The sequence below is a fragment of the Pristiophorus japonicus genome, unplaced genomic scaffold, assembly GCF_044704955.1.
Source record: "Pristiophorus japonicus isolate sPriJap1 unplaced genomic scaffold, sPriJap1.hap1 HAP1_SCAFFOLD_193, whole genome shotgun sequence".
NCBI lineage: Eukaryota > Metazoa > Chordata > Chondrichthyes > Pristiophoridae > Pristiophorus > Pristiophorus japonicus.
In genome coordinates this window covers 434967-459914 of record NW_027251621.1, presented here as the reverse complement: position 1 = coordinate 459914, position 24948 = coordinate 434967, and the positions used below count along the sequence as shown (strand labels likewise).

The 24948-nt window shown below is 50.9% G+C and overlaps 1 protein-coding gene across 1 annotated transcript; it reads left to right on the top strand.

The window, feature by feature from the left end:
- The first annotated feature begins 298 nt into the window (after window positions 1–298).
- On the top strand, window positions 299–24639 carry LOC139243954 (basic leucine zipper transcriptional factor ATF-like). Its single transcript, XM_070870916.1, has 3 exons — window positions 299–432; window positions 14508–14612; window positions 23532–24639. Exons 1-3 carry the CDS (start codon window positions 367–369, stop codon window positions 23733–23735), a joined length of 375 nt encoding a protein of 124 aa, XP_070727017.1. The 5' UTR covers window positions 299–366; the 3' UTR covers window positions 23736–24639.
- The last annotated feature ends 309 nt before the right edge of the window (window positions 24640–24948 follow it).

The window sequence follows — 24948 nt, the reverse complement described above, 5'->3', positions numbered from 1 at the left end:
TGTAAGGGTTTGAAAGCCCCTGGTCTTTTGAAGTCTGAGCCTCTCTCTGTGCCCGTGTAATGAGCGGGTTTGGTGCCAACTTTGCCCTGTGACCCATGGCGTGCCTCTGGCTCTTTGCCGACTCTGCTCTGCCGGTGTGTGCTGCTCCCACTCACTGAGACAGGCCTTGGGTTTTTTGCTGGGTTTTTGCTGCTTCTATTCCCAGATGTGTGTGACAGAGTTTCCGCCACAACCACGTGACTTCCAGCTTAGCAGGGCACGCTGCTTACCAGAAGTGGTTGCTTGGAGACTTTAGAAAAGTGAGATGGGAGGTGCGAGCACTGAGAGGCAGAGAGAGCGTGTGACAAACAGGCTGCTCGGACAGGGATGGCTCAGGACTCTGACAGCAGTGACAGCAGCTACAACACGTACCAGCCGACCACTGGCAAACAGGTACACTTCATCTGGGGAGGGGACAGAGCAGGCATTGTGTCTAAACTGGGCAAGGCAGAGATAGTCTTCCAGGCACAGTAACTGAATGCACGCTCAGTCTGTCTAACTTAGTGTGTGAGTGGGACTATCCGAAATCTTTCAACAGTTAATGTGCAAGTCTTCTGTTTCAAACTTCTTTAAAAAATTACCATCTCGTTAAATGTAAATGCTTTTCCCTGTGAGCGACGCATTTTGCCCTCAGTCAAAGCATGCGCCTATTTTCTTGCCTTTTTCCCCCAATTCTCTGCTGCCCTTCCCTGAAGCTGTGAGCTGTCGCTGGGCTGCAGGGCAAAGTTTCTCAGCCCTCGCTCCCACAACGTGTTCTACATGTTGCGAAGTCAGTCTCGGCTGTACTGGACCACTCAACGGTGACACAGATCACCTATATAGTGCCCCGCCGGCCACTGTGGGTGTCTGTGGGGAGAGCGGGGGGCACAAGTCCCCCCTGGGTTAGCCCCAATCACTCAGCACAGACCCTGCCTGCTCACTCAGGCCCAGCCCAGCCACTGGGGGGAGCTTCTGGCTTGTCACAGTTACACAAGATCGATTGCAAATGTTCCAAAAGGAAGTGGCCACTGTGGTACAGGAGCCAGATACCATTTCCTCACTGGTGGAATTCGAACAGCAAACCACAGGGTTGGATTGCAGGCATTCTCTGGGGAAGGCCACACTTGGCATTCTCTTCAGCAAAAGAGTTGAGTTCGAGTTCTCCCTCTTACACATACTTTTAACCTTTGCATTGCCAGTTCTGATGAGGAGAGGGAAGCTAATTGTGCAGAACCTCATTGATTCCAATTGTTATTGTCTGAATAGTTTGTAGGGAGTATTGGTCTGTCATCATCATCATAGGCAGGCCCTCGGGATCGAGGAAGACTTGCTTCCACTCTAACACGAGTTCTCAGGTGACTGAACAGTCCAATACGAGAGCCACAGTCTCTTGTCACAGGTGGGACAGACAGTGGTTGAGGGAAAGGGAGGGTGGGACTGGTTTGCCGCACGCTCCTTCCGCTGCCTGCGCTTGGTTTCTGCACGCTCTCGGCGACGAAACTCGAGGTGTTCAGCGCCCTCCACTTAGGGCGGTCTTTGGCCAGGGACTCCCAGGTGTCGGTGGGGATGTTACACTTTATCAGGGAGGCTTTGAGGGTGTCCTTGAAACGTTTCCTCTGCCCACCTGGGGCTCGCTTGCCGTGTCGGAGTTCTGAGTAGAGCGCTTGCTTTGAGAGTCTTGTGTCGGGCAAGCGAACAATGTGGTTTGCACGATGGAGCTGGTCGAGTGTGGTTAGTGCTTCGATGCTGGAGATGTTGGCCTGATCAAGGATGCTAATGTTGGTGCACCTGTTCTCCCAGGGGATTTGCAGGATCTTGTGGGAGGCATCGTTGGTGGTATTTCTCCAGTGATTTGAGATGTCTACTGTACATGGTCCATGTCTCTGAGCCATACAGGAGGGCAGGTATCACTATTTGCCTGGTAGTATCACCAAAATGCATGTTTCTAAATTAACAACTGCATAACATTTAAAATATGAAAATAATTCACTGTTCTGCTCACGAGCTAGCAGGTTTAGAGATGGCCGTTGCACACCCAGCCTGTTATTTGCTGCTTATCGTGTACACCCAAGGATTTTCTTATCAGTATAAGGGGACACACTGAGCTCGGGACTGCTGAGCTGGAGAGATAATTTGACCCTCACACTCTGTAACCAGAGGCGCGGGCATGGTGCGATTCAACTGTTAACAGTATCTGCTGCTGTGCATGTTACTGCAGTACAGCGTTACACAAACCCATGTTGCTGTACTCCTTTCAACTGCTGCACAATAGGCATAAGCTCAGGAACACACCTCTTCGCTGTTTTACACTACACCTTGAGCAATTGACAAAATGCCAAGGTGGGCAACAGACCTGAGGAATTGAGGTGTAATCACAATGGATAGATGGTAAGGGCTGCGTATATTGAGGCACTTTACAGAGTTTACTCTGTATCTAACCCGTGCTGTACCTGCCCTGGGAGTGTTTGAGGGGACAGTGTAGAGGGAGCTTTACTGTGTATCTAACCTGTGCTGTACCTGCCCTGGGAGTGTTTGATGGGACAGTGTAGAGGGAGCTTTACTCTGTATCTAACCCCCTGTACCTGCCCTGGGAGTGTTTGATGGGACGGTGTAGAGGGAGCTTTCCCGTTTTGTAAGCGTGGAACTCTATCATTGTGAAGTAATGTGTGAGCAGCAGAAGACATTGCATTCTCTGAGTTGAATCGTTAAATGCGCGATATTAATGCAAGCCCATTCTTTAATACTCATTATTTAAGGATGTCCTTCATGGAGTGGAGCAGGAAGATAAATGTGCGATATGTTGCAAGTTGCAGGAAGCGTCGCTCCCTATTCCCACTCACTGTGCGTGGAGCTAATTCTGAAGCTGCTCTGTGGGCCCCTGGACCTCTCTGTTGTTGGTCTGTCGGGTTGAGTTATGACGACATGTTGCATGAAGTCGGGTTGTATTCTCTTGCCTTCAGAGCATTGAGGGAGATGTAATCGAGGTGTTGAAAATGATTGAAGGATTTGACAGGGTGGATATGGAAAAACTCTTTCCCCTGGGGGGAAATACAAGGGGACATAACCTTAACATTACAGTTACATCTTCGCAAGAAAAATCATGAAACACTTCTTCACACAAAGGTTCTCCTCCACAAGGCTGTGGATCCGGGGCACAATTCCATTCTCAACACTAATGTTAATACAGATTTTCCGGTCAGAGAACGGAGGGTATGGCACAAGGCGGGTAAATGGAGTTGAGGTCCTGATCAGCCGTCATCTGATCCTCTGGTGGAGCAGGCTCGAGGGGCTGAATGGGCTCCTCTCACCAGGCACCAGCTGAGAAAACTATTGCATAAGGCAATAACATACAATCATAGGCCCATCGTGTCCGCGCCGGCCGACTAAGAGCTACCCAGCCTAATCCCACTTTCCAGCTCTCGGTCCGTAGCCCTGTAGGTTACAGCACTTCAGGTGCACATCCAGGTACTGTTTAAATGTGGTGAGGGTTTCTGCCTCTACTGCCCTTTCAGGCCGTGAGTTCCAGACCCCCACCAACCTCTGGGTGAAGACATTTCCCCTCAAATCCCCTCTAAACCTCCCCCCAATTACTTTAAATTTAAACAACCCCCTGGTTGTTGACCCCTCTGCCCAGGCCCCTCATAATTTTAGACACCTCAATGAGGTCTCCCCTCAGCCTCCTCTGTTCCAATGAAAACAAATCCAGCCAATCCAATCTGTCCTCATAGCTTAGATTCTCCACTCCCAGCAACATCCTCGTAAATCTCCTCTGTACCCTCTCCAGTGGTATCATGTCCTTCCTGTAATGTGGTGACCAGAACTGCATGCAGTACTCCAGCTGTGGCCTAACCAGTGTTTTATACAGTTCAAGCGTAACCTCCCTGCTCTTGTATTCTATGCCTCGACTAATAAAGGCAAGCATTCCATATGCCTTCTTAACCACCTTATCTACCAGGCCTGCTACCTTCAGGGATCTATGCACCTGCACTCCAAGGTCCCTTTGTTCCTCTACACTTTTCAGTGTCCTACCATTTAATGTGTATACCCTTTCCTTGTTAGCCCTCCCCAAATGCATTACCTCACACTTCTCCGGATTAAATTTCATTTGCCACTGCTCTGCCCACCTGACCAGTTCATTGATATCTTCCTGCAGTCTGCAGCTTTCTTCTTCATTATTAACCACACGGCCGATTTTAGTATCATCTGCAAACTTCTTAATCATACCCCCAACATTCAAAGTCCAAGTCATTGATGTACACCACAAAAAGCAAGGGACCCAGTACTAAACCCTGTGGAACCCCACTGGAAACATCCTTCCAGTCACAAAAACACCCATCAACCATTACCCTTTGCTTCCTGCCTCTGAGCCAATTTTGGATCCAACTTGTCACTTTGTCCTGGATCCCAGGGGCTTTTACTTTCATGTCTACCATGTGGGACCTTATCAAAAGCTTTGCTAAAATCCATATACACTACATCAGGAGAGACTGGATCAACTGGGCCTTTATTCACTGGCGTTTAGAAGGGTGAGAGGGGATCTCATAGAAACGTATAAGATTCTGACGGGACTGGACAGGTTAGATGCAGAAAGAATGTCTCCGATGTTGGGGAACTCCAGAACCAGGGAACACAGTCTTAGGATAAGGGGCAGGCCATTTAGGACTGAGATGAGGAGAAACTTCTTCACTCAGAGAGTTGTGAACCTGTGGAATTCCCTGCCGCAGAGAGTTGTTGATGCCAGTTCATTGGATATATTCAAGAGGGAGTTAGATATGGCTCTTACGGTTAAAGGGATCAAGGGGTATGGAGAGAAAGCAGGAAAGGGGTACTGAGGGAATGATCAGCCATGATCTTATTGAATGGTGGTGCAGGCTCGAAGGGCCGAATGGCCTACTCCTGCACCTATTTTCTATGTTTCTATGTACACACTAGTCTCATCGACCCTCCTGGTTACCTCCTCACAAAATTCAATCAAGTTAGTCCAACACGACCTTCCCTTAACAAATCCATGCTGACTCTCCTTGATTAATCCGTGTCTTTCTAAGTGAAGATTTATCCTGTCCTTAAGGATTTTTTCCAATAATTTTCCCATCACCGAGGTTAGGCTGACAGGCCTGTAATTACTCGGTCTATCCCTTTCTCCCTTCTTAAACAAAGATACCACATTAGCAGTCCTCCAATCCTCCGGCACCACACCTGTAGCCAGAGAGGATTGGAACATGATCGTCAAAGCCTCTGCTATTTCCTCTTTTGCTTCGCTTAACAGCCTGGGATATATTTCATCCAGGCCTGGGGACTTATCCACTTTCAAAGCTGCTAAACCCCTTAATTCCTCCTCTCTCACTATATTTATTTCAACTAATATTCCACACTTCTCCTCCCTGATAGCAGTATCTGCATTGCCCCTCTCTTTTGTGAAAACAGACACAAAGTATTAATTAAGAACTATACACACATCTTCCGCCTCCACACGCAGATTACCCTCATGGTCTCTAATAGGCCCTACCCTTTCTTTAGTTATCCTTTTGCTCTAAAGAAATATATAGAACATCTTTGGGTTTACCTTGATTTTACTTGCCAAGAATTTTTCATGCTCTCTCTTTGCTTTCCTAATATCCTGTTTAATTTTACCCCTGGACTTTCTATATTCCTCCAGAGATTCTACAGTATTTAGCCGTCAGTATATGGCATACGCTTCTCTTGTTTTCTTTATCCTCCCCTGTAAGTCCCTAGACATCCAGGGGGCTCTAGATTTGTTATTCCCACCCCTTTTTCTTTAAGGACACATGTTTGGCCTGAGCCCTCCGGATCTCCTCCTTGAATGCCTCCCACTGTTCCGACACTGATTTACCCACAAGTAGCTGTTTCCAGTCCACTGTGGCCAAATCACTCCTCAACTTAAAGTTAGCTTTTCCCCAATTTGGGACTTTTATTCCAGGCCTATTCTTGGCCTTATCCATAACTACCTTGAACCTGACTGAATTATGATCACTAGCACCCAAGTGCTCTCCCACTGATACCCCTTCCACCTGCCCAGCTTCATTCCCCAAAACTAAATCCAGAACCGCCCCCTCCCGCGTTGGGCTTGCTACATACTGACTAAAAAAGTTCTCTTCAATGCATTTGAGGAATTCCACACTCTCTATACCCGTCACACTATATGTGTCCCAATCAATATTAGGATAGTTAAAATCCCCTACTATTACTGCCCTATGGGTTTTGGACCTCACAGAATGTGTCGACATATTTGCCCTTCTATCTCCCTCCCACTGTTTGGGGGTCTATAATACACACCCATCAGTGTGATCACCCCTTTTTTATTTTTCAGTCCGACCCATATGGCCCCATTTGATGATCCTCTAACATATCATCCCTCCTCACAGCTGTAATAGTTTCTTTAATCAAACCCCGACCCACCCCCACTTTTTACCCCCCTCTCTGTCCTGTCTAAAAAGTAATATTGAGCTGCCAAACCTGCCCCTCTTTCAGCCATGTCTCTGTAAAGCTATAATGTCATACTCCCAAGTATCTACCTGTGCTCTCAGCTCATCTGCCTTATTCGCTATACTCCTTGCATTAAAGTATATACCATTCAGCACAGGAAGACCTCCTTAATTACTACTTACTAACCCTTGTTTCCTCTGTCCTTCAAATTTATTTTCTACATTTTTGCTTTCCAATTCCAGTTTTATTCCCCTTCCTACTGAATCTATTCTCAGGTTCCCATCCCCCTGCCAAGCTAGTTTAAACTCTCCCCATCAGCATGAGCAAACCCACCCCGCGAGGATATTGGTCCGGTTCTGTTGAGGTGTAACCCATCCGGCTTGTACAGGTCTCATCTCCCCCAGAAATGGTCCAAATGCCTCAGGAATCTAAAGCCCTCCCTCCTGCAACATGTCTCCAGCCAGGCATTCATCTGCTCTATTTTCCTATCTCAGTACTCACCAGCTCGAGGCACTGGGAGGAATCCGGAGATTACTACCTTTCAGGTCCTGCTTTTTAATCTCTCTGCCTGCAGGACCTCATCCCTCTTCCTACCTCTGTCATTGGTCCCGATATGGACTATGACCTCTGGCTGTTCGCCCTCTCCCCCCAGAATGCCCTGCAGCCGCTCAGTGACATCCTTGACCCTGGCACCAGAGAGACAACATACCATCCTGGAGTCACGTCTGTGGCCCTGACTATCGAATCCCTTACCACGATAGGTCTTCCATTCTTCTTCCTCCCCCTCTGTGCAGCTGAGCCACCCGTGGTGCCGTGGACTTGGCTCTGGCTGCACTCCCCAGAGGCACCATCGCCTTCACCGGTACTCTGAAGAGAATAGCGGTTGGCGAGCGAGATGGACTCAGGGACTCCTGCACTACCTGCCTTGTGGTCCTCTTCTGCCTGGTGGTCACCCACTCCCTCTCTGCCTGTACACTCTTAAGCTGTGGGGTGACCACCTCTAGAAACGTGCTATCCACGTAACTCTCAGTTTCATGGATGTACCGCAGTGACTCCAGCCGCCGCTCAAGCTCCAAACACGGAGCTCGAGTTGGTGCAGCTGGAGACACCTCCCGCACACTGCTCGCCCCGGCTGCACGAAGTGTCCAGGATTTCCCACAGACCACAGGATGTACAGTCCACGGACTGAGCTCTCCCACAGACCACAGGATGTGCAGTCCATGGACTGAGCTGTCCCACAGACCACAGGATGTGCAGTCCACGGACTGAGCTGTCCCACAGACCACAGGATGTACAGTCCACGGACTGAGCTGTCCCACAGACCACAGGATGTACAGTCCACGGACTGAGCTGTCCCACAGGCCACAGGATGTACAGTCCACGGACTGAGCTGTCCCACAGACCACAGGATGTACAGTCCACGGACTGAGCTGTCCCACAGACCACAGGATGTGCAGTCCACGGACTGAGCTGTCCCACAGACCACAGGATGTGCAGTCCACGGACTGAGCTGTCCCACAGACCACAGGATGTACAGTCCACGGACTGAGCTGTCCCACAGGCCACAGGATGTACAGTCCACAGACTGAGCTGTCCCACAGACCACAGGATGTACAGTCCACGGACTGAGCTGTCCCACAGACCACAGGATGTACAGTCCACGGACTGAGCTGTCCCACAGACCACAGGATGTACAGTCCAGGGACTGAGCTGCCCCACAGACCACAGGATGTACAGTCCACGGACTGAGCTATCCCACAGACCACAGGATGTGCAGTCCACGGACTGAGCTGTCCCACAGACCACAGGATGTACAGTCCACGGACTGAGCTGTCCCACAGGCCACAGGATGTACAGTCCACGGACTGAGCTGTCCCACAGACCACAGGATGTACAGTCCACGGACTGAGCTGTCCCACAGACCACAGGATGTACAGTCCACGGACTGAGCTGTCCCACAGACCACAGGATGTACAGTCCACGGACTGAGCTGTTCCACAGGCCACAGGATGTACAGTCCACGGACTGAGCTGTCCCACAGACCACAGGATGTGCAGTCCACGGACTGAGCTGTCCCACAGACCACAGGATGTACAGTCCACGGACTGAGCTGTCCCACAGACCACAGGATATACAGTCCACGGACTGAGCTGTCCCACAGACCACAGGATGTACAGTCCAGGGACTGAGCTGTCCCACAGACCACAGGATGTGCAGTCCACAGACTGAGCTGTCCCACAGGCCACAGGATGTACAGTCCACGGACTGAGCTGTCCCACAGACCACAGGATGTACAGTCCACAGACTGAGCTGTCCCACAGACCACAGGATGTACAGTTCACGGACTGAGCTGTCCCACAGACCACAGGATGTACAGTCCACAGACTGAGCTGTCCCACAGACCACAGGATGTACAGTCCACGGACTGAGCTGTCCCACAGACCACAGGATGTGCAGTCCACGGACTGAGCTGTCCCACAGACCACAGGATGTACAGTCCACGGACTGAGCTGTCCCACAGGCCACAGGATGTACAGTCCACAGACTGAGCTGTCCCACAGACCACAGGATGTACAGTCCACGGACTGAGCTGTCCCACAGACCACAGGATGTACAGTCCATGGACTGATCTGTCCCACAGACCACAGGATGTACAGTCCACGGACTGAACTGTCCCACAGACCACAGGATGTACAGTCCACGGACTGAGCTTTCCCACAGGCCACAGGATGTGCAGTCCACGGACTGAGCTGTCCCACAGACCACAGGATGTGTAGTCCATGGACTGAGCTGTCCCACAGACCACAGGATGTACAGTCCATGGACTGAGCTGTCCCACAGACCACAGGATGTGCAGTCCACGGACTGAGCTGTCCCACAGACCACAGGATGTAGAGTCCACGGACTGAGCTGTCCCACAGACCACAGGATGTACAGTCCACGGACTGAGCTGTCCCACAGACCACAGGATGTGCAGTCCACGGACTGAGCTGTCCCACAGACCACAGGATGTGCAGTCCACGGACTGAGCTGTCCCACAGACCACAGGATGTACAGTCCACGGACTGAGCTGTCCCACAGACCACAGGATGTACAGTCCACGGACTGAGCTGTCCCATCGGCCACAGGATGTACAGTCCACGGATTGAGCTGTCCCACAGACCACAGGATGTACAGTCCACGGACTGAGCTGTCCCACAGACCACAGGATGTACAGTCCATGGACTGAGCTGTCCCACAGGCCACAGGATGTACAGTCCATGGACTGAGCTGTCCCACAGACCACAGGATGTGCAGTCCATGGACTGAGCTGTCCCACAGACCACAGGATGTGCAGTCCATGGACTGAGCTGTCCCACAGACCACAGGATGTACAGTCCACGGACTGAGCTGTCCCACAGGCCACAGGATGTACAGTCCACGGACTGAGCTGTCCCACAGACCACAGGATGTACAGTCCACGGACTGAGCTGTCCCACAGACCACAGGATGTACAGTCCACGGACTGAGCTGTCCCACAGACCACAGGATGTACAGTCCACGGACTGAGCTGTTCCACAGACCACAGGATGTACAGTCCATGGACTGAGCTGTCCCACAGACCACAGGATGTACAGTCCACGGACTGAGCTGTTCCACAGACCACAGGATGTACAGTCCACTGACTGAGCTGTCCCACAGACCACAGGATGTACAGTCCACGGACTGAGCTGTTCCACAGACCACAGGATGTACAGTCCAGGGACTGAGCTGTCCCACAGACCACAGGATGTACAGTCCAGGGACTGAGCTGTCCCACAGACCACAGGATGTACAGTCCACGGACTGAGCTGTCCCACAGGCCACAGGATGTACAGTCCAGGGACTGAGCTGTCCCACAGACCACAGGATGTACAGTCCACGGACTGAGCTGTCCCACAGGCCACAGGATGTGCAGTCCACGGACTGAGCTATCCCACAGACCACAGGATATGCAGTCCATGGACTTAGCTGTCCCACAGACCACAGGATGTGCAGTCCACGGACTGAGCTATCCCACAGACCACAGGATGTGCAGTCCACGGACTGAGCTGTCCCACAGATCACAGGATGTACAGTCCACGGACTGAGCTGTCCCACAGACCACAGGATGTACAGTCCACGGACTGAGCTGTCCCACAGACCACAGGATGTACAGTCCACGGACTGAGCTGTCCCACAGACCACAGGATGTGCAGTCCACGGACTGAGCTGTCCCACAGACCACAGGATGTACAGTCCACGGACTGAGCTGTCCCACAGACCACAGGATGTGCAGTCCACGGACTGAGCTGTCCCACAGACCACAGGATGTACAGTCCACAGACTGAGCTGTCCCACAGACCACAGGATGTGCAGTCCAGGGACTGAGCTGTCCCACGGACCACAGGATGTACAGTCCACGGACTGAGTTGTCCCACAGGCCACAGGATGTACAGTCCATGGACTGAGCTGTCCCACAGACCACAGGATGTACAGTCCATGGACTGAGCTGTCCCACAGACCACAGGATGTACAGTCCACGGACTGAGCTGTCCCACAGACCACAGGATGTACAGTCCATGGACTGAGCTGTCCCACAGACCACAGGATGTGCAGTCCATGGACTGAGCTGTCCCACAGACCACAGGATGTACAGTCCACAGACTGAGCTGTCCCACAGGCCACAGGATGTACAGTCCACGGACTGAGCTGTCCCACAGACCACAGGATGTACAGTCCACGGACTGAGCTGTCCCACAGACCACAGGATGTGCAGTCCACGGACTGAGCTGTCCCACAGACCACAGGATGTACAGTCCACGGACTGAGCTGTCCCACAGACCACAGGATGTGCAGTCCACGGACTGAGCTGTCCCACAGACCACAGGATGTACAGTCCAGGGACTGAGCTGTCCCACAGGCCACAGGATGTACAGTCCACGGACTGAGCTGTCCCACAGACCACAGGATGTGCAGTCCACGGACTGAGCTGTCCCACAGACCACAGGATGTACAGTCCACGGACTGAGCTGTCCCACAGACCACAGGATGTACAGTCCACGGACTGAGCTGTCCCACAGGCCACAGGATGTACAGTCCATGGACTGAGCTGTCCCACAGACCACAGGATGTGCAGTCCACGGACTGAGCTAACCCACAGGCCACAGGATGTACAGTCCACGGACAGAGCTGTCCCACAGACCACAGGATGTGCAGTCCACGGACTGAGCTGTCCCACAGACCACAGGATGTACAGTCCACGGACTGAGCTGTCCCACAGACCACAGGATGTACAGTCCACGGACTGAGCTGTCCCACAGACCACAGGATGTACAGTCCACGGACTGAGCTGTTCCACAGACCACAGGATGTACAGTCCACGGACTGAGCTGTTCCACAGGCCACAGGATATGCAGTCCACGGACTGAGCTGTCCCACAGACCACAGGATATGCAGTCCATGGACTTAGCTGTCCCACAGACCACAGGATGTGCAGTCCACGGACTGAGCTATCCCACAGACCACAGGATGTGCAGTCCACGGACTGAGCTGTCCCACAGACCACAGGATGTACAGTCCATGGACTGAGCTGTCCCACAGACCACAGGATGTACAGTCCATGGACTGAGCTGTCCCACAGACCACAGGATGTACAGTCCATGGACTGAGCTGTCCCACAGACCACAGGATGTACAGTCCACGGACTGAGCTGTCCCACAGACCACAGGATGTACAGTCCACGGACTGAGCTGTCCCACAGACCACAGGATGTACAGTCCACGGACTAAGCTGTCCCACAGGCCACAGGATGTACAGTCCATGGACTGAGCTGTCCCACAGACCACAGGATGTACAGTCCACGGACTGACCTGTCCCACAGACCACAGAATGTGCAGTCCACGGACTGAGCTGTCCCACAGACCACAGGATGTACAGTCCACGGACTGAGCTGTCCCACAGACCACAGGATGTGCAGTCCACGGACTGAGCTGTCCCACAGGCCACAGGATGTACAGTCCATGGACTGAGCTGTCCCACAGACCACAGGATGTGCAGTCCACGGACTGAGCTGTCCCACAGACCACAGGATGTATAGTCCAGGGACTGAGCTATCCTGCCATCCCTCTAGTTACACTCAGAACTATCGAACAGAAATAAACTTTAAACCTTAGCAAAACACACCCAGCAACTACTCAGCAATCAGCTGATTTAATTAATTAGGTGTTTTAGATTAGAAATATCCTTTATCAATTTTATTGCGGCTCCATTATTTAAAGACTAAATACTAACTTAACAGAAAAAACTCACTTACCCAATACTCACTTCCCTTGTGCTGCCGTCACTTTTAAACTCTGACGTCCCTTTCGAATGTTGCCTGTCGAGCCGTGCCTTTTATCCGTTCCGTCTCGCCTCAGCTCTCGCTGCTGCTCCCACACAGGGCCACTGCCTCCGTCGGGCCTGCTTGTAAATGTGATCCAGACTTTATCAATTGTTGGCACCTTCAGACATCTCTGGCTTTGGTCTGGTCACTGGGATCCGCTGAGCTTTGGTTGGACTCTGATTGTCGGAGGTAGTTGTTGAGAGAATGGGAGACCGGGGGGGTGGAGCTGAAGTTGCCCCCCGCTGGAAACGGGGTGCACCCACCCTGTTTCTGGTGATTTTACCGGCGCAGTGGATGCAGTGGCCTCTTGAGCTAAATTCCGCTCTTTGGCTTTTTTGCTGGCGGACCGGAATGGGTCATAACGGGGCCGGAGTGCGGTGGTGAGTGAACGTTCGGTCACTGGAGGGCCGGAGGTTTGGGGGCGGCCGGAGTGTCCACCGCTGTCACTCGCCAGCGTAGCGCTGATGACGTCACCACGCTCTGCCCTTCACTTAAAGGGAGATCGGCGCGATTGTTTAACTTCGGCCCACTGGGCACCAGGGAGGGTTTTGGCTGGGCCAGCGGCCTGGCACTGAGAGGAGGGGTGAGGCTGCCTGTTGGCGGTCCGGCCGAACCCGGGGGCAGGAGTGTCGGCCCGACATGGCACTCAGCCGACAAAATAAATACATGGCGGCCGCCGCAGTGCGCCCTCCCCATTAACAGGAGCCGCACCGCCATTTTACAACAACTCCAAGCTCAGCGCACTGACAGAAAAAGCTCCCCTTGGCTCCGCACGGCGGGAGCAAGATTTTCTCGGCGGAATTTCGCTGTCGGTGGGGAACATCGGCGGTGTGCGCTGTGGTGGTGCACTTGGGACGGATCGGCAGCAGCGGATCGGAGCGATGCGGGGGTGGGGGGGGGAGGTGTGCGGGTCACTGTACGGGTACCGCAGGAGCGCAATTTCCAAAATGGCAGCGGTTCCACTCCGCAGTGTGGCCAGTGATCTCTGGCGGTAACGGGCCCGAAGGGAAGCGGCAATGCTGGCCCCGGGTCAGTTGGATAAAGATGACAATAACAAGCACTTGCATTGATCTAGAGCCTTTCATGTCGAAGGAAGGGCCCAAGGTGTCTGCCAAATGACAGCGACACTGGGGTGCGCGGTTTGAAACGTGCTTTCCATCCTGCTGGTCACACCACTGGCAACAGCCAGATGTTGACCTACTTAAACATGGTAATAATGTGGTGGAAATTTCCAACTGATCTTTTAATTTTGAAATTTAAATTATTTAAAGAGCGCTGTGAATCATGTCTGGGGACGTGCAGAGCAGGTGTATGATGGCCAGTGCTCGCATGGTTAATCAGCTCCGTCACATTGCTGCTGATTCACATAACGGCACTGTGCTAAATTTAAACTGCTCACAGCATCAGGATAGATCAGCATTTACTCTGCGAGGGGGCAGAGACAATGTAATTAAATAGGCAGCAAGCGATCAGATCCACTGACTGTAGCAACACTGTGTAACTGGAATACAATATATTATATACATCTTCCAAACACTACTGTACACCCAGTATACCGTTCGGGACACTACCCGATGCTGCACACAATTTGAATCTATTCAGTGTGGCACACATTCTGTATCTGCGTTTGCCTAAAAAACTCAAACCTACTCTCACATTCTAGGAAAACTTTGACGACACAAAGAAGTTGAATCGAAGGGAGAAGAATCGGCTGGCAGCTCAGAAGAGTCGGCAAAGACAGACTCTAAAAGCAGACACGCTGCACCAGGTAAGGGGATGGAGTGAGGGTTAGATGGACCCGGACAGCAGGCCAGCATAACGTCACCCAGCAGCAGCGAGGAGCACAGTGACACATGCTCACATCAGCAGCTGCTTTAGGATCAGGATTGAGGGAGACAGAGCTGGGGGAATGGATCACATCGTATTTACAACCCAGAGACAGCCCATTGGGACCAGCAACCACTGCATTTATAGAGCACCTTTAACACGGTGAAACACCCCAAGGTCACACCCAGCCACATAAGAAGAAATTAGCGCAGGTGACCAAAATGCTTGATCAAAGATGAAGGTTTTAAGGAGCATCTTAAAGGAGAAAAAAGAGATAGAGAGGTGGAGAGGTTTAGGGAGGGAGTTCCAGAGCTTGGGGCCCAGGCAACAGAAGGCACGGCCACCGATGGTGGAGCGATTATAATCAGGGATGCTCAGGAGGGCAGAATTAGAGGAGTGCAAAGATCTTGGGGTGGGGGGGAGCAGGGGTGGGGCAGGAGGAGGTTACAGAGATAGGGAGGGGCGAGGGCCATGGAGGGATTTGAAAACAAGGATGAGAATTTTAAATTGAGGCGTTGCTTAACCGGTATTTACAGCCCAGAAACAGGCCACTTGGCCCAATCAGTCCGTGCTCCACACCAGTCTCCCCACACCCTCTCCATCTCACCCCATCACATAACCCTCCATTCCCTTCTCCCCCATGTGTTCATCCAGCCTCCCCTTAAACCCATCGATACTATTCACCTTAACCCCTCTCTGTGGCAGCGAGTTCCACATTGTCACCACTCTCTGGGGAAAGAAGTTTCTCCTGAATTCCCTCTTGGATTTTTTAGTGACTATCTTATATTGATGGCCCTTAGTTCTGGTCTTCCCTGTCCAACTCCTTCACAATCATGTAGACCTCTATCAGGCCACCCCTCAGTCTTCCCTTTTCTAGAGTAAAGAGCCCCAGCCAGTTCAATCTTTCCCGATGGGTATAACTTCCCAGTTCTGGTATCATCCTTGTAAATCTTATCTGCATCCTCTCCAGTGCCTCTATATCCTTTTTATAATATGGTGACCAGAACTGTACGCAGTACTCCAAGTGTGGTCTAACCAAGGTTCAATACAGGTTTAGCATAACTTCTCTGCTTTTCAAATTTATCCCTCTAGAAATGAACCCCAGAGCTGGTTTTGCTTTTTATGACCTTATTAACCTGCGTCGCTATGTTTAGTGATTTGTGTATCGGAGTTTGGGGCTTTTTTATTCATCTAACTAAAATGCACCACCTCACTCTGATCTACATTGAAGCTCATTTGCCAATTAAACACCCATTCTGCAAAGTTATTCATGGTCTCCTTACCTAAGGAAGGATATACTTACCATGCAGGGAGTGTAACGAAGGTTCACCAGACTGTTCCTGGGATGGGGGGATTGTCCTATGAGGAGAGATTGAGCAGACTAGGCCGATATTCTCTAGAGTTTAGAAGAATGAGAGGTGATCTCATTGAAAGATACAAAATGCTTACAGGGCTTGACAGGGTAGATGCAGGGAGGATGTTTTCCCCGGGCTGGGGAGTCTAGAACCAGGGGTCACAGTCTCAGGATAAGGGCTTGGCCGTTTAGGACTGAGATGAGGAGGAATTTCTTCACTCAGAGGGTGGTGAATTTTTGGAATTCTCTGCCCCAGGGGGCTGTGGAGGCTCAGTCATTGAGTATATTCAAGGCAGAGATCGATAGATTTTTGGGAACTAAGGGAATCAAGGGATCGGGCGGGAAAGTGGAGTTGAGGTAGAAGATCAGCCAGGATCTCATTGAATGGTGGAGCAGGCTCGAGGGGCCGAATGGCCGACTCCTGCTCCTAATTCTCATGTTCCTGTATTTTATTGCAGTTCTCCTCTGTACTAACTGCACTCCCAATTTGGTGTCATCCACAAATTTTGAAATTGTACTTCCAATTCCTGAGACCAAATTGTTTATATAAATGGTGAACAGCCATGGTCCCAGCACCAATCCTTGTTGAATGCCACCGTCCACCCTTTGTCTATCTGAGCATCTATCGCTACTCTCTGTTTTCTATTTTGTAGCCAGCGAGCTATCCACTCTGCTGCTTGTCCCCTGGCTCCACAGTCTCTGTCCTTGGTCATGTGATACCTTATCGAAGGCATTTTGAAAATACAAATATATTACATCTACTGCATTAGCTTTTTTCTATCCTTTCTGTTACTGTCTCAAATAATTCAATACAGTTGGTCAAGCATGAATTTCCCTCATGAAATCCACGCTGACTACACTTTATTATAGTGCAGTACTGAGGGAGCGCTGCACTGTCGGAGGGGCAGTACTGAGAGAGTGCCACACTGTCGGAGGGGCAGTACTGAGGGAGCGCCGCACTGTCGGGGGGGGCAGTACTGAGGGAGTGCTGCACTGTCGGAGGGGCAGTACTGAGGGAGCGCTGCACAGTCGGAGGGGCAGTACTGAGGGAGCGCTGCACAGTCGGAGGGGCAGTACTGAGGGAGTGCTGCACTGTCGGAGGGACAGTACTGAGGGAGTGCTGCACTGTCGGAGAGGCAGTACTGAGGGAGCGCCGCACTGTCGGAGGAGCAGTACTGAGGGAGTGCCGCACTGTCGGAGGAGCAGTACTGAGGGAGCGCTGCACTGTCGGAGGGGCAGTACTGAAGGAGTGCCGCACTGTCGGAGGGGCAGTACTGAAGGAGTGCCGCACTGTCGGAGGGGCAGTACTGAGGGAGCGCTGCACTGTCGGAGGGGCAGTACTGAAGGAGTGCCGCACTGTCGGAGGGGCAGTACTGAGGGAGTGCCGCACTGTCGGAGGGGCAGCACTGAGGGAGCGCCGCACTGTCGGAGGGCAGTACTGAGGGAGCGCTGCACTGTCGGAGGGGCAGTACTGAGGGAGTGCCACACTGTCGGAGGGGCAGTACTGAGGGAGCGCCGCACTGTCGGAGGGCAGTACTGAGGGAGCGCTGCACTGTCGGAGGGGCAGTAACTGACAGGCCTGTATTTATTGGGTTTCTCTCTCCCACCCTTAAAACATTCGCAAATTTTCAATCTGTCGGCTCAATTCCCGAATCAGGAGAGCGAGAGGGCGGCTGGTGGAGGGGCGAAAGTGGATGTTGTTATAGAGGTAAAACTCACTGGTGTTTGTGACGGAGAGAATGATCAGCTGAGGGTCAGATTGGATCCACGGTTGGAGATAGTGAGGTTGAGAATGGCCAGGGCGGGGGATGGAATCGACAGTACGGGCTGAAGGTGATGGCTTTGATGTTCCCAATGATTGGTGGAAGAAATTGTGGCTCCTGCAAAGCTGGGTGTGGGATAGGCAGCCTGACAACAGCAGACAGTGGTGTGGGACAGGGGGTAGACTGAGGGATGGAGAGGCAGGACTGGCATTGGAAGCTCAGTCTGTGCCTGCACACAAAGGCGATGTATGTCGATGAGGAACAGGAGACCCAAGGATAGGTCCTGGGTGGGCTCTGGAGGTGATAGTTGGCAGAACATATGAAATAGGAGCAGGAGTAGGCCATTCGGCCCCTCGAGCCTGCACCACCATTCAGCTCCACTTCCCTGCCCGCTCCCCATAACCCTTTACAGGAAGAGAAGCCATTGCTGATATACCCTGGTTGTGTTTGGCTAGGTAAGAATGGAACCAAAAGATTGAAGTCCCACTGAGCTGAACAATCAGGAAAGAGCGTTGGAGGAGAAGGCCCAATTGTGTCATCCCATATCACCAGAATGTGCGCTCACCCTGGATCACTGTGTACTGCTCTGTGTGACATACCCATCCATCCCTTACCGCACTGACCTCACTCACACCCAGTCACTCAGCATCACACCGATTGCAGCCCTGTCCTGGGTGCCTCCCTTCTCCCGAAGGATCTGGAGATTTCAGGAGCAGCAAAATCTTTCTGTGCTGTGCCTGCCCTTTGCAGGGATAAAGTGCCTGGTTCTCAGTAGCCACAGAGGGGCTGCTTGTTGCGTGTGTGAGGTACAGACGTGTCCAAATGCACAGCGTGAAGCGTGTTCCTCAGAGAACGGCAGCACACTGTCATGGTTGAGTCAGACATGTCTGTGGTTAGCATGTGTGAAACTGTCAGAGGAAGCAGTGAATCTGGTCTGCAAGCAGGTAATGACTGCACACTTCCTGCATTTTGCTGCCTAGCTGGGCTACGTTAACTGTCCTATATTCTGAAATGAATGAATCAGATGGCCACTTGCCAGTAAGACATTTTGGCCTTTACAAAGAAACCCGCACCTGCCTCACTGTCGCTCTCTGTCCCCAAATTCTCACGGCATTAAAGAGAATATTTAATTTCAATTTAGGACATGCAATAATGTCTGCGACCCACGGCTGTGACGTTTGAGTCATTGAACAGCCAGTTGCAGGGGCAGGAACCCTGGGTGCACAATATCGTTCCTGTGTCGTTGCTTCTGTCAGTCACACCACACATGTCACTGACTAGTTTGCATCAGTGAGAGTGTAGGCGGGCAAAGTGTAGCCGTTTCCATCAAAAAATGTCAGGAATTTCCATTCTGGTGTGATCTGTCAGCGGTGACAGTGAGGAAGGAGAGAGAGCGCTGCCTTTTTCATTGAATGAAGCTCGACCTTTAGGGGGGGGGAACTTTCTGTGAAATGCACCAGCTGCTCAGCTAAAGTAACTGCTGTTGTTTCAGATTCTGGAGTTTCTCACCCAGAGGGTGAAATGCTCTCGCTAGCACTCTGCCTCAGTTTCATGTGTTTTACACTCAAAACAACATAACAACATAAGAACATAAGAAATAGGGGCAGGAGTAGGCCATACGGCCCCTCGAGCCTGCTCCGCCATTTAATATGATCATAGCTGATCCGATCTTGGACTCAGGTCCACTTCCCTGCCCGCTCCCCATAACCCCTTATCCCCTTAGCGTTCAAGAAACTGTATTTCTGTCTTAAATTTATTCAATGTCCCAGCCTCCACAGCTCTCTGAGGCAGCGAATTCCACAGATTTACAACCTTCTGAGAGAAGAAATTCCCCCTCATCTCAGTTTTAAATGGGTGGCCCCTTATTCTAAGATCATGCCCCCTAGTTCTAGTCTCCCCCATCAGTGGGAACATCCTCTCTGCATCCACCTTGACAAGCCTCCTCATAATCTGATACATTTCGTTAAGAACATAAGAACATAAGAATTAGGAACAGGAGTAGGCCATCTAGCCCCTCGAGCCTGCTCCGCCATTCAACAAGATCATGGCTGATCTGGCCGTGGACTCAGCTCCACTTACCCGCCCTCTCGCCGTAACCCTTAATTCCCTTATTGGTTAAAAATCTATCTATCTGTGACTTGAATACATTCAATGAGCTAGCCTCAACTGCTTCCTTGGGCAGAGAATTCCACAGATTCACAACCCTCTGGGAGAAGAAATTCCTTCTCAACTCAGTTTTAAATTGGCTTCCCCGTATTTTGAGGCTGTGCCCCCTAGTTCTAGTCTCCCCGACCAGTGGAAACAACCTCTCTGCCTCCATCTTGTCTACCCCTTTCATTATTTTAAATGTTTCAATAAGATCACCCCTCATCCTTCTGAACTCCAACGAGTAAAGATCCAGTCAACTCAATCTATCATCATAAGGTAACCCCCTCATCTCCGGAATCAGCCGAGTGAATCGTCTCTGTACCCCTTCCAAAGCCAGTTTATCCTTCCTTAAGTAAGGTGACCAAAACTGCACGCAGTACTCCAGGTGCGGCCTCACCAATACCCTGTACAGTTGCAGCAGGACCTCCCTGCTTTTGTACTCCATCCCTCTCGCAATGAAGGCCAACATTCCATTCGCCCTCCTGATTACCTGCTGCACCTGCAAACTAACTTTTTGGGATTCATGCACAAGGACCCCCAGGTCCCTCTGCAACGCAGCATGTTGTAATTTCTCCCCATTCAAATAATATTCCCTTTTACTGTTTTTTTTCCCCAAGGTGGATGACCTCACACTTTCCGACATTGTATTCCATCTGCCAAACCTTAGCCCATTTGCTTAACCTATCTATATCTCTTTGCAGCCTCTCTGTGTCCTCTACACAACCCGCTTTCCCACTAATCTTTGTGTCATCTGCAAATTTTGTTACACTACACTCTGTCCCCTCTTCCAGGTCATCTATGTATATTGTAAACAGTTGTGGTCCCAGCACTGATCCCTGTGGCACACCACTAACCACCGATTTCCAACCCGAAAAGGACCCATTTATCCCAACTCTCTGCTTTCTGTTCGCCAGCCAATTCTTTATCCATGCTAATACATTTCCTCTGACTCCTCGTACCTTTATCTTCTGCAGTAACCTTTTGTGTGGCACCTTATCGAATGCCTTTTGAAAATCTAAATTCACCACATCCATCGGTACACCTCTATCCACCATGCTCATTATATCCTCAAAGAATTCCAGTAAGTTAGTTAAACATGATTTCCCCTTCATGAATCCATGCTGCGTCTGCTTGATTGCACTATTCATATCTAGATGTCCCGCTATTTCTTCCTTAATGATAGTTTCAAGCATTTTCCCTACTACAGATGTTAAACTAACCGGCCTATAGTTACCTGCCTTTTGTCTGCCCCCATTTTTAAACAGAGGCGTTACATTAGCTGCTTTCCAATCCGCTGGTACCTCCCCAGAGTCCAGAGAATTTTGGTCGATTATAACGAATGCATCTGCTATAACTTCCGCCATCTCTTTTAATACCCTGGGATGCATTTCATCCGGACCAGGGGACTTGTCTACATTGAGTCCCATTAGCCTGTCCAGCACTACCCCCCTAGTGATAGTGATTGTCTCAAGGTCCTCCCTTCCCACATTCCTGTGACCAGCAATTTTTGGCATGGTTTTTGTGTCTTCCACTGTGAAGACTGAAGCAAAATAATTGTTTAAGGTCTCAGCCATTTTCACATTTCCCATTATTAAATCCCCCTTCTCATCTTCTAAGGGACCAACATTTACTTTAGTCACTCTTTTCCGTTTTATATATCTGTAAAAACTTTTACTATCTGTTTTTATGTTTTGCGCAAGTTTACCTTCGTAATCTATCTTTTCTTTCTTTATTGCTCTCCCTCTCATTACTATCACCTCTCATTCTTCTGAATTCCAATGAGTAGAGGCCCAACCTCCTCAACCTTTCCTCATAAGTCAACCCCCTCATCTCGGAATCAACTGAGTGAACCTTCTCTGAACTACCTCCAAAGCAAGTATATCCTTTTGTAAATGTGGAAACCAAAACTGCACGCAGTATTCCAGGTGTGGCCTCACCAATACCCTGTATAACTGTAGCAAGACTGCCCTGCTTTTATACTCCATCCCCTTTACAATAAAGGCCAAGATACCATTGGCCTTCCTGATTACTTGCTGTACCTGCATACTATCCTTCTGTGTACCCCCAGGTCCCGCTGTACTGCGGCACTTTGCAATCTTTCGCCATTTAAATAATAACTTGCTCTTTGATTTTTTTTTGCCAAAGTGCATGACCTCACACTTTCCAACATTATACTACATCTGCCAAATTTTTGCCCACTCAGTTAGCCTGTCTATATCCTTTTGCAGATTTTGTGTGTCCTCCTCACACATTGCTTTTCCTCCCATCTTTGTATCATCAGTAAACTTAGCTACATTACACTCAGTCCCTTCTTCCAAGTCGTTAGTATAGATTGTAAATAGTTGGTGTCCCAGCACTGATCCCTGCGGCACCCCACTAGTTACTGGTTGCCAACCAGAGAATGAACAATTTATCCTGACTCTCTGTTTTCTGTTACTTAGCCAATCCTCTATCCATGCTAATATATTACCCCCAACCCCGTGAACTTTTATCTTGTGCAGTAACCTTTTATGTGGCACCTTATCGAATGCCTTCTGGAAATCCAAATACACCACATCCACTGGTTCCCCCTTATCCACCCTGTTCATTACATCCTCAAAGAACTCCATGATTTCCCTTTCATAAATCCATGCTGACTCTGCTTGACTGCATTATGCTTTTCCAAATGTCCTGCTTCTGCTTCCTTTAATAATGGACTCCAGCATTTTCCCAACAACAGACGTTAGGCTAACTGGTCTATAGTTTCCTGCTTTCTGTCTGTCTCCTTTTTTAAATAGGGGTGTTACATTTGCGGTTTTCCAATCCACTGGGACCTCCCCAGAATCCAGGGAATTTTGGTAGATTACAACCAATGCATCCACTATCTCTGCAGCCACTTCTCTTAAGACCCAAGGATGTAAGCCTTCAGGTCCAGGGGACTTGTCTACTTTCATAGTCTAGGCACCGGGAGTAATCCGGAGATTACTACCTTTGATGTCCTGCTTTTTAATCTCTTTACTAGCTCCCTAAACTCTGCCTGCAGGACCTCACCCCTCTTCCTACCTCTGTCATTGGTCCCGATATGGACTATGACCTCTGGCTGTTCACCCTCTCCCCCCAGAATGCCCTGCAGCCGCTCAGTGACATCCTTGACCCTGGCACCAGAGAGACAACATACCATCCTGGAGTCACGTCTGTGGCCGCAGAAACGTCTGTCTGTTCCCCTGACTATCGAATCCCTTACCACGATAGGTCTTCCATTCTTCTTCCTCCCCCTCTGTGCAGCTGAGCCACCCGTGGTGCCGTGGACTTGGCTCTGGCTGCACTCCCCAGAGGCACCATCGCCCTCACCCATACTCTGAAGAGAATAGCGGTTGGCGAGCGAGATGGACTCAGGGGTCTCCTGCACTACCTCCCTGGTGGTCCTCTTCTGTCCAGGGGTCACCCACTCCCTCTCTGCCGGAACACTCTGAAGCTGTGGGGTGACCGCCTCTAATTGCTACTTTCTCCATTCCTGTATCCGGTGCAGAAATAATGTCACATACCGTGTGTCCTGAGCAATGTCAGCACTTGCGGAAAGCCCTCTCCAATATCTCTGTCTGTATTGTCTTTGCAGGAAAGTGAGCATTTGGAGAAAGAGAACGCAGCCCTGAGGAAGGACATCAGAGAGCTGAACGAGGAGCTGAAATATTTCAGCTCGGTGCTGAAAAGCCACGAGAGCCTTTGTTCTGTGCTCAGCTCCCTGACCGAGGAGATGGTATACCCGAATCATTCCTTCCACCATACGCACACCAACACAGCAGCCCACCTCCACCTGTGAGCCAGCGAGGCGGCTCAGAGCGAGGAAGCTTGGAACTGAGGCTGGAGAAGGGTGGCTGTGGGGAATCGCTGGCTGGCCATGGGCAAGGCCACACAGACTGAGCTGGCAAAGTCAACCTTTCCTTCCCCACTGGAGCAATGCCTGGCCGCGCCCTGCCCTGAAGTGTGTCTGAATTGTTAACCCAACTCCTTATTCTGACAGTGCTCAAGCAGCACTCACACAAAGTTTATTTGTCAATACTAATGACTTGTTAACGATGGAGCAGTACCCCCCGCCCAAGGCAGACACAGACACACAGGTACAGGAGGGATCTGTCATCAGACTGAGCAGGACACAGTCAGCGTGACTTTGCCATGTCAGTGGAACCGTGTACACCGTATACTGAGAGTAATCCATGAACCCACAGCAGACACACAGAGGAGTGTTCCCCAGACTGACTTCACAGCCCGCATGGTGAGAAGTGCTGAAGGTGGGAGATGGCGGTACTTACTGAGGAAGATGATCAGCCTTACTCCCCAAGGAAGAACCTGAATTTTCACAGGACCATTCCAATCCTGCGATCCAGGGACTATGGAGATAGCAAGGAGTCTGGTAGTGGGGGTCCCGTTCCCCTCCAGTGCACCATCCCGGCAAACTACCGGGAGGGCTGTGACGGAAACTCCCTCCGACCCTGGCTACAGGGGACACTGAAAGCTGCTCTACAGACTGAGTGGGAGACTCGGGTAATGTTCCATCAGCCAGCACCTCACTGCAAACACAAACCTACTCCTCCCATTCTGAGGTGCCAGGTAGCACCAAGTGCACAGTCTACATTCATTATTATCAGCACACAATGCCTTGCTTAGCAACAAACAGATTTATGGACAGATTTTCCCGTAATTAGTGGCACAAGATCACAGCCCAGCCTGGCTGAGGGGTGGGGGGGGGGGGGGGGGAGTTAGGATGGGGGGCGTTTGGATTGGGGTGGTGGGGGGGGGGTTGGATGGAGGGAGGGCCTTGAACCTTGCTCCTGTTCCCACACCATGTTTACTTGACCGGGTTCAATGACACACTTGTATCCTGGTAACACCAGCGAGTCACACACACCATTTCACTGGGGGCACGACTAGAACATAAGAACATAAGAAATAGGAGCAGGAGTAGGCCATACGGCCCCTCGAGCCTGCTCCGCCATTTAATAAGATCATGGCTAATCTAATCATGGACTCAGCTC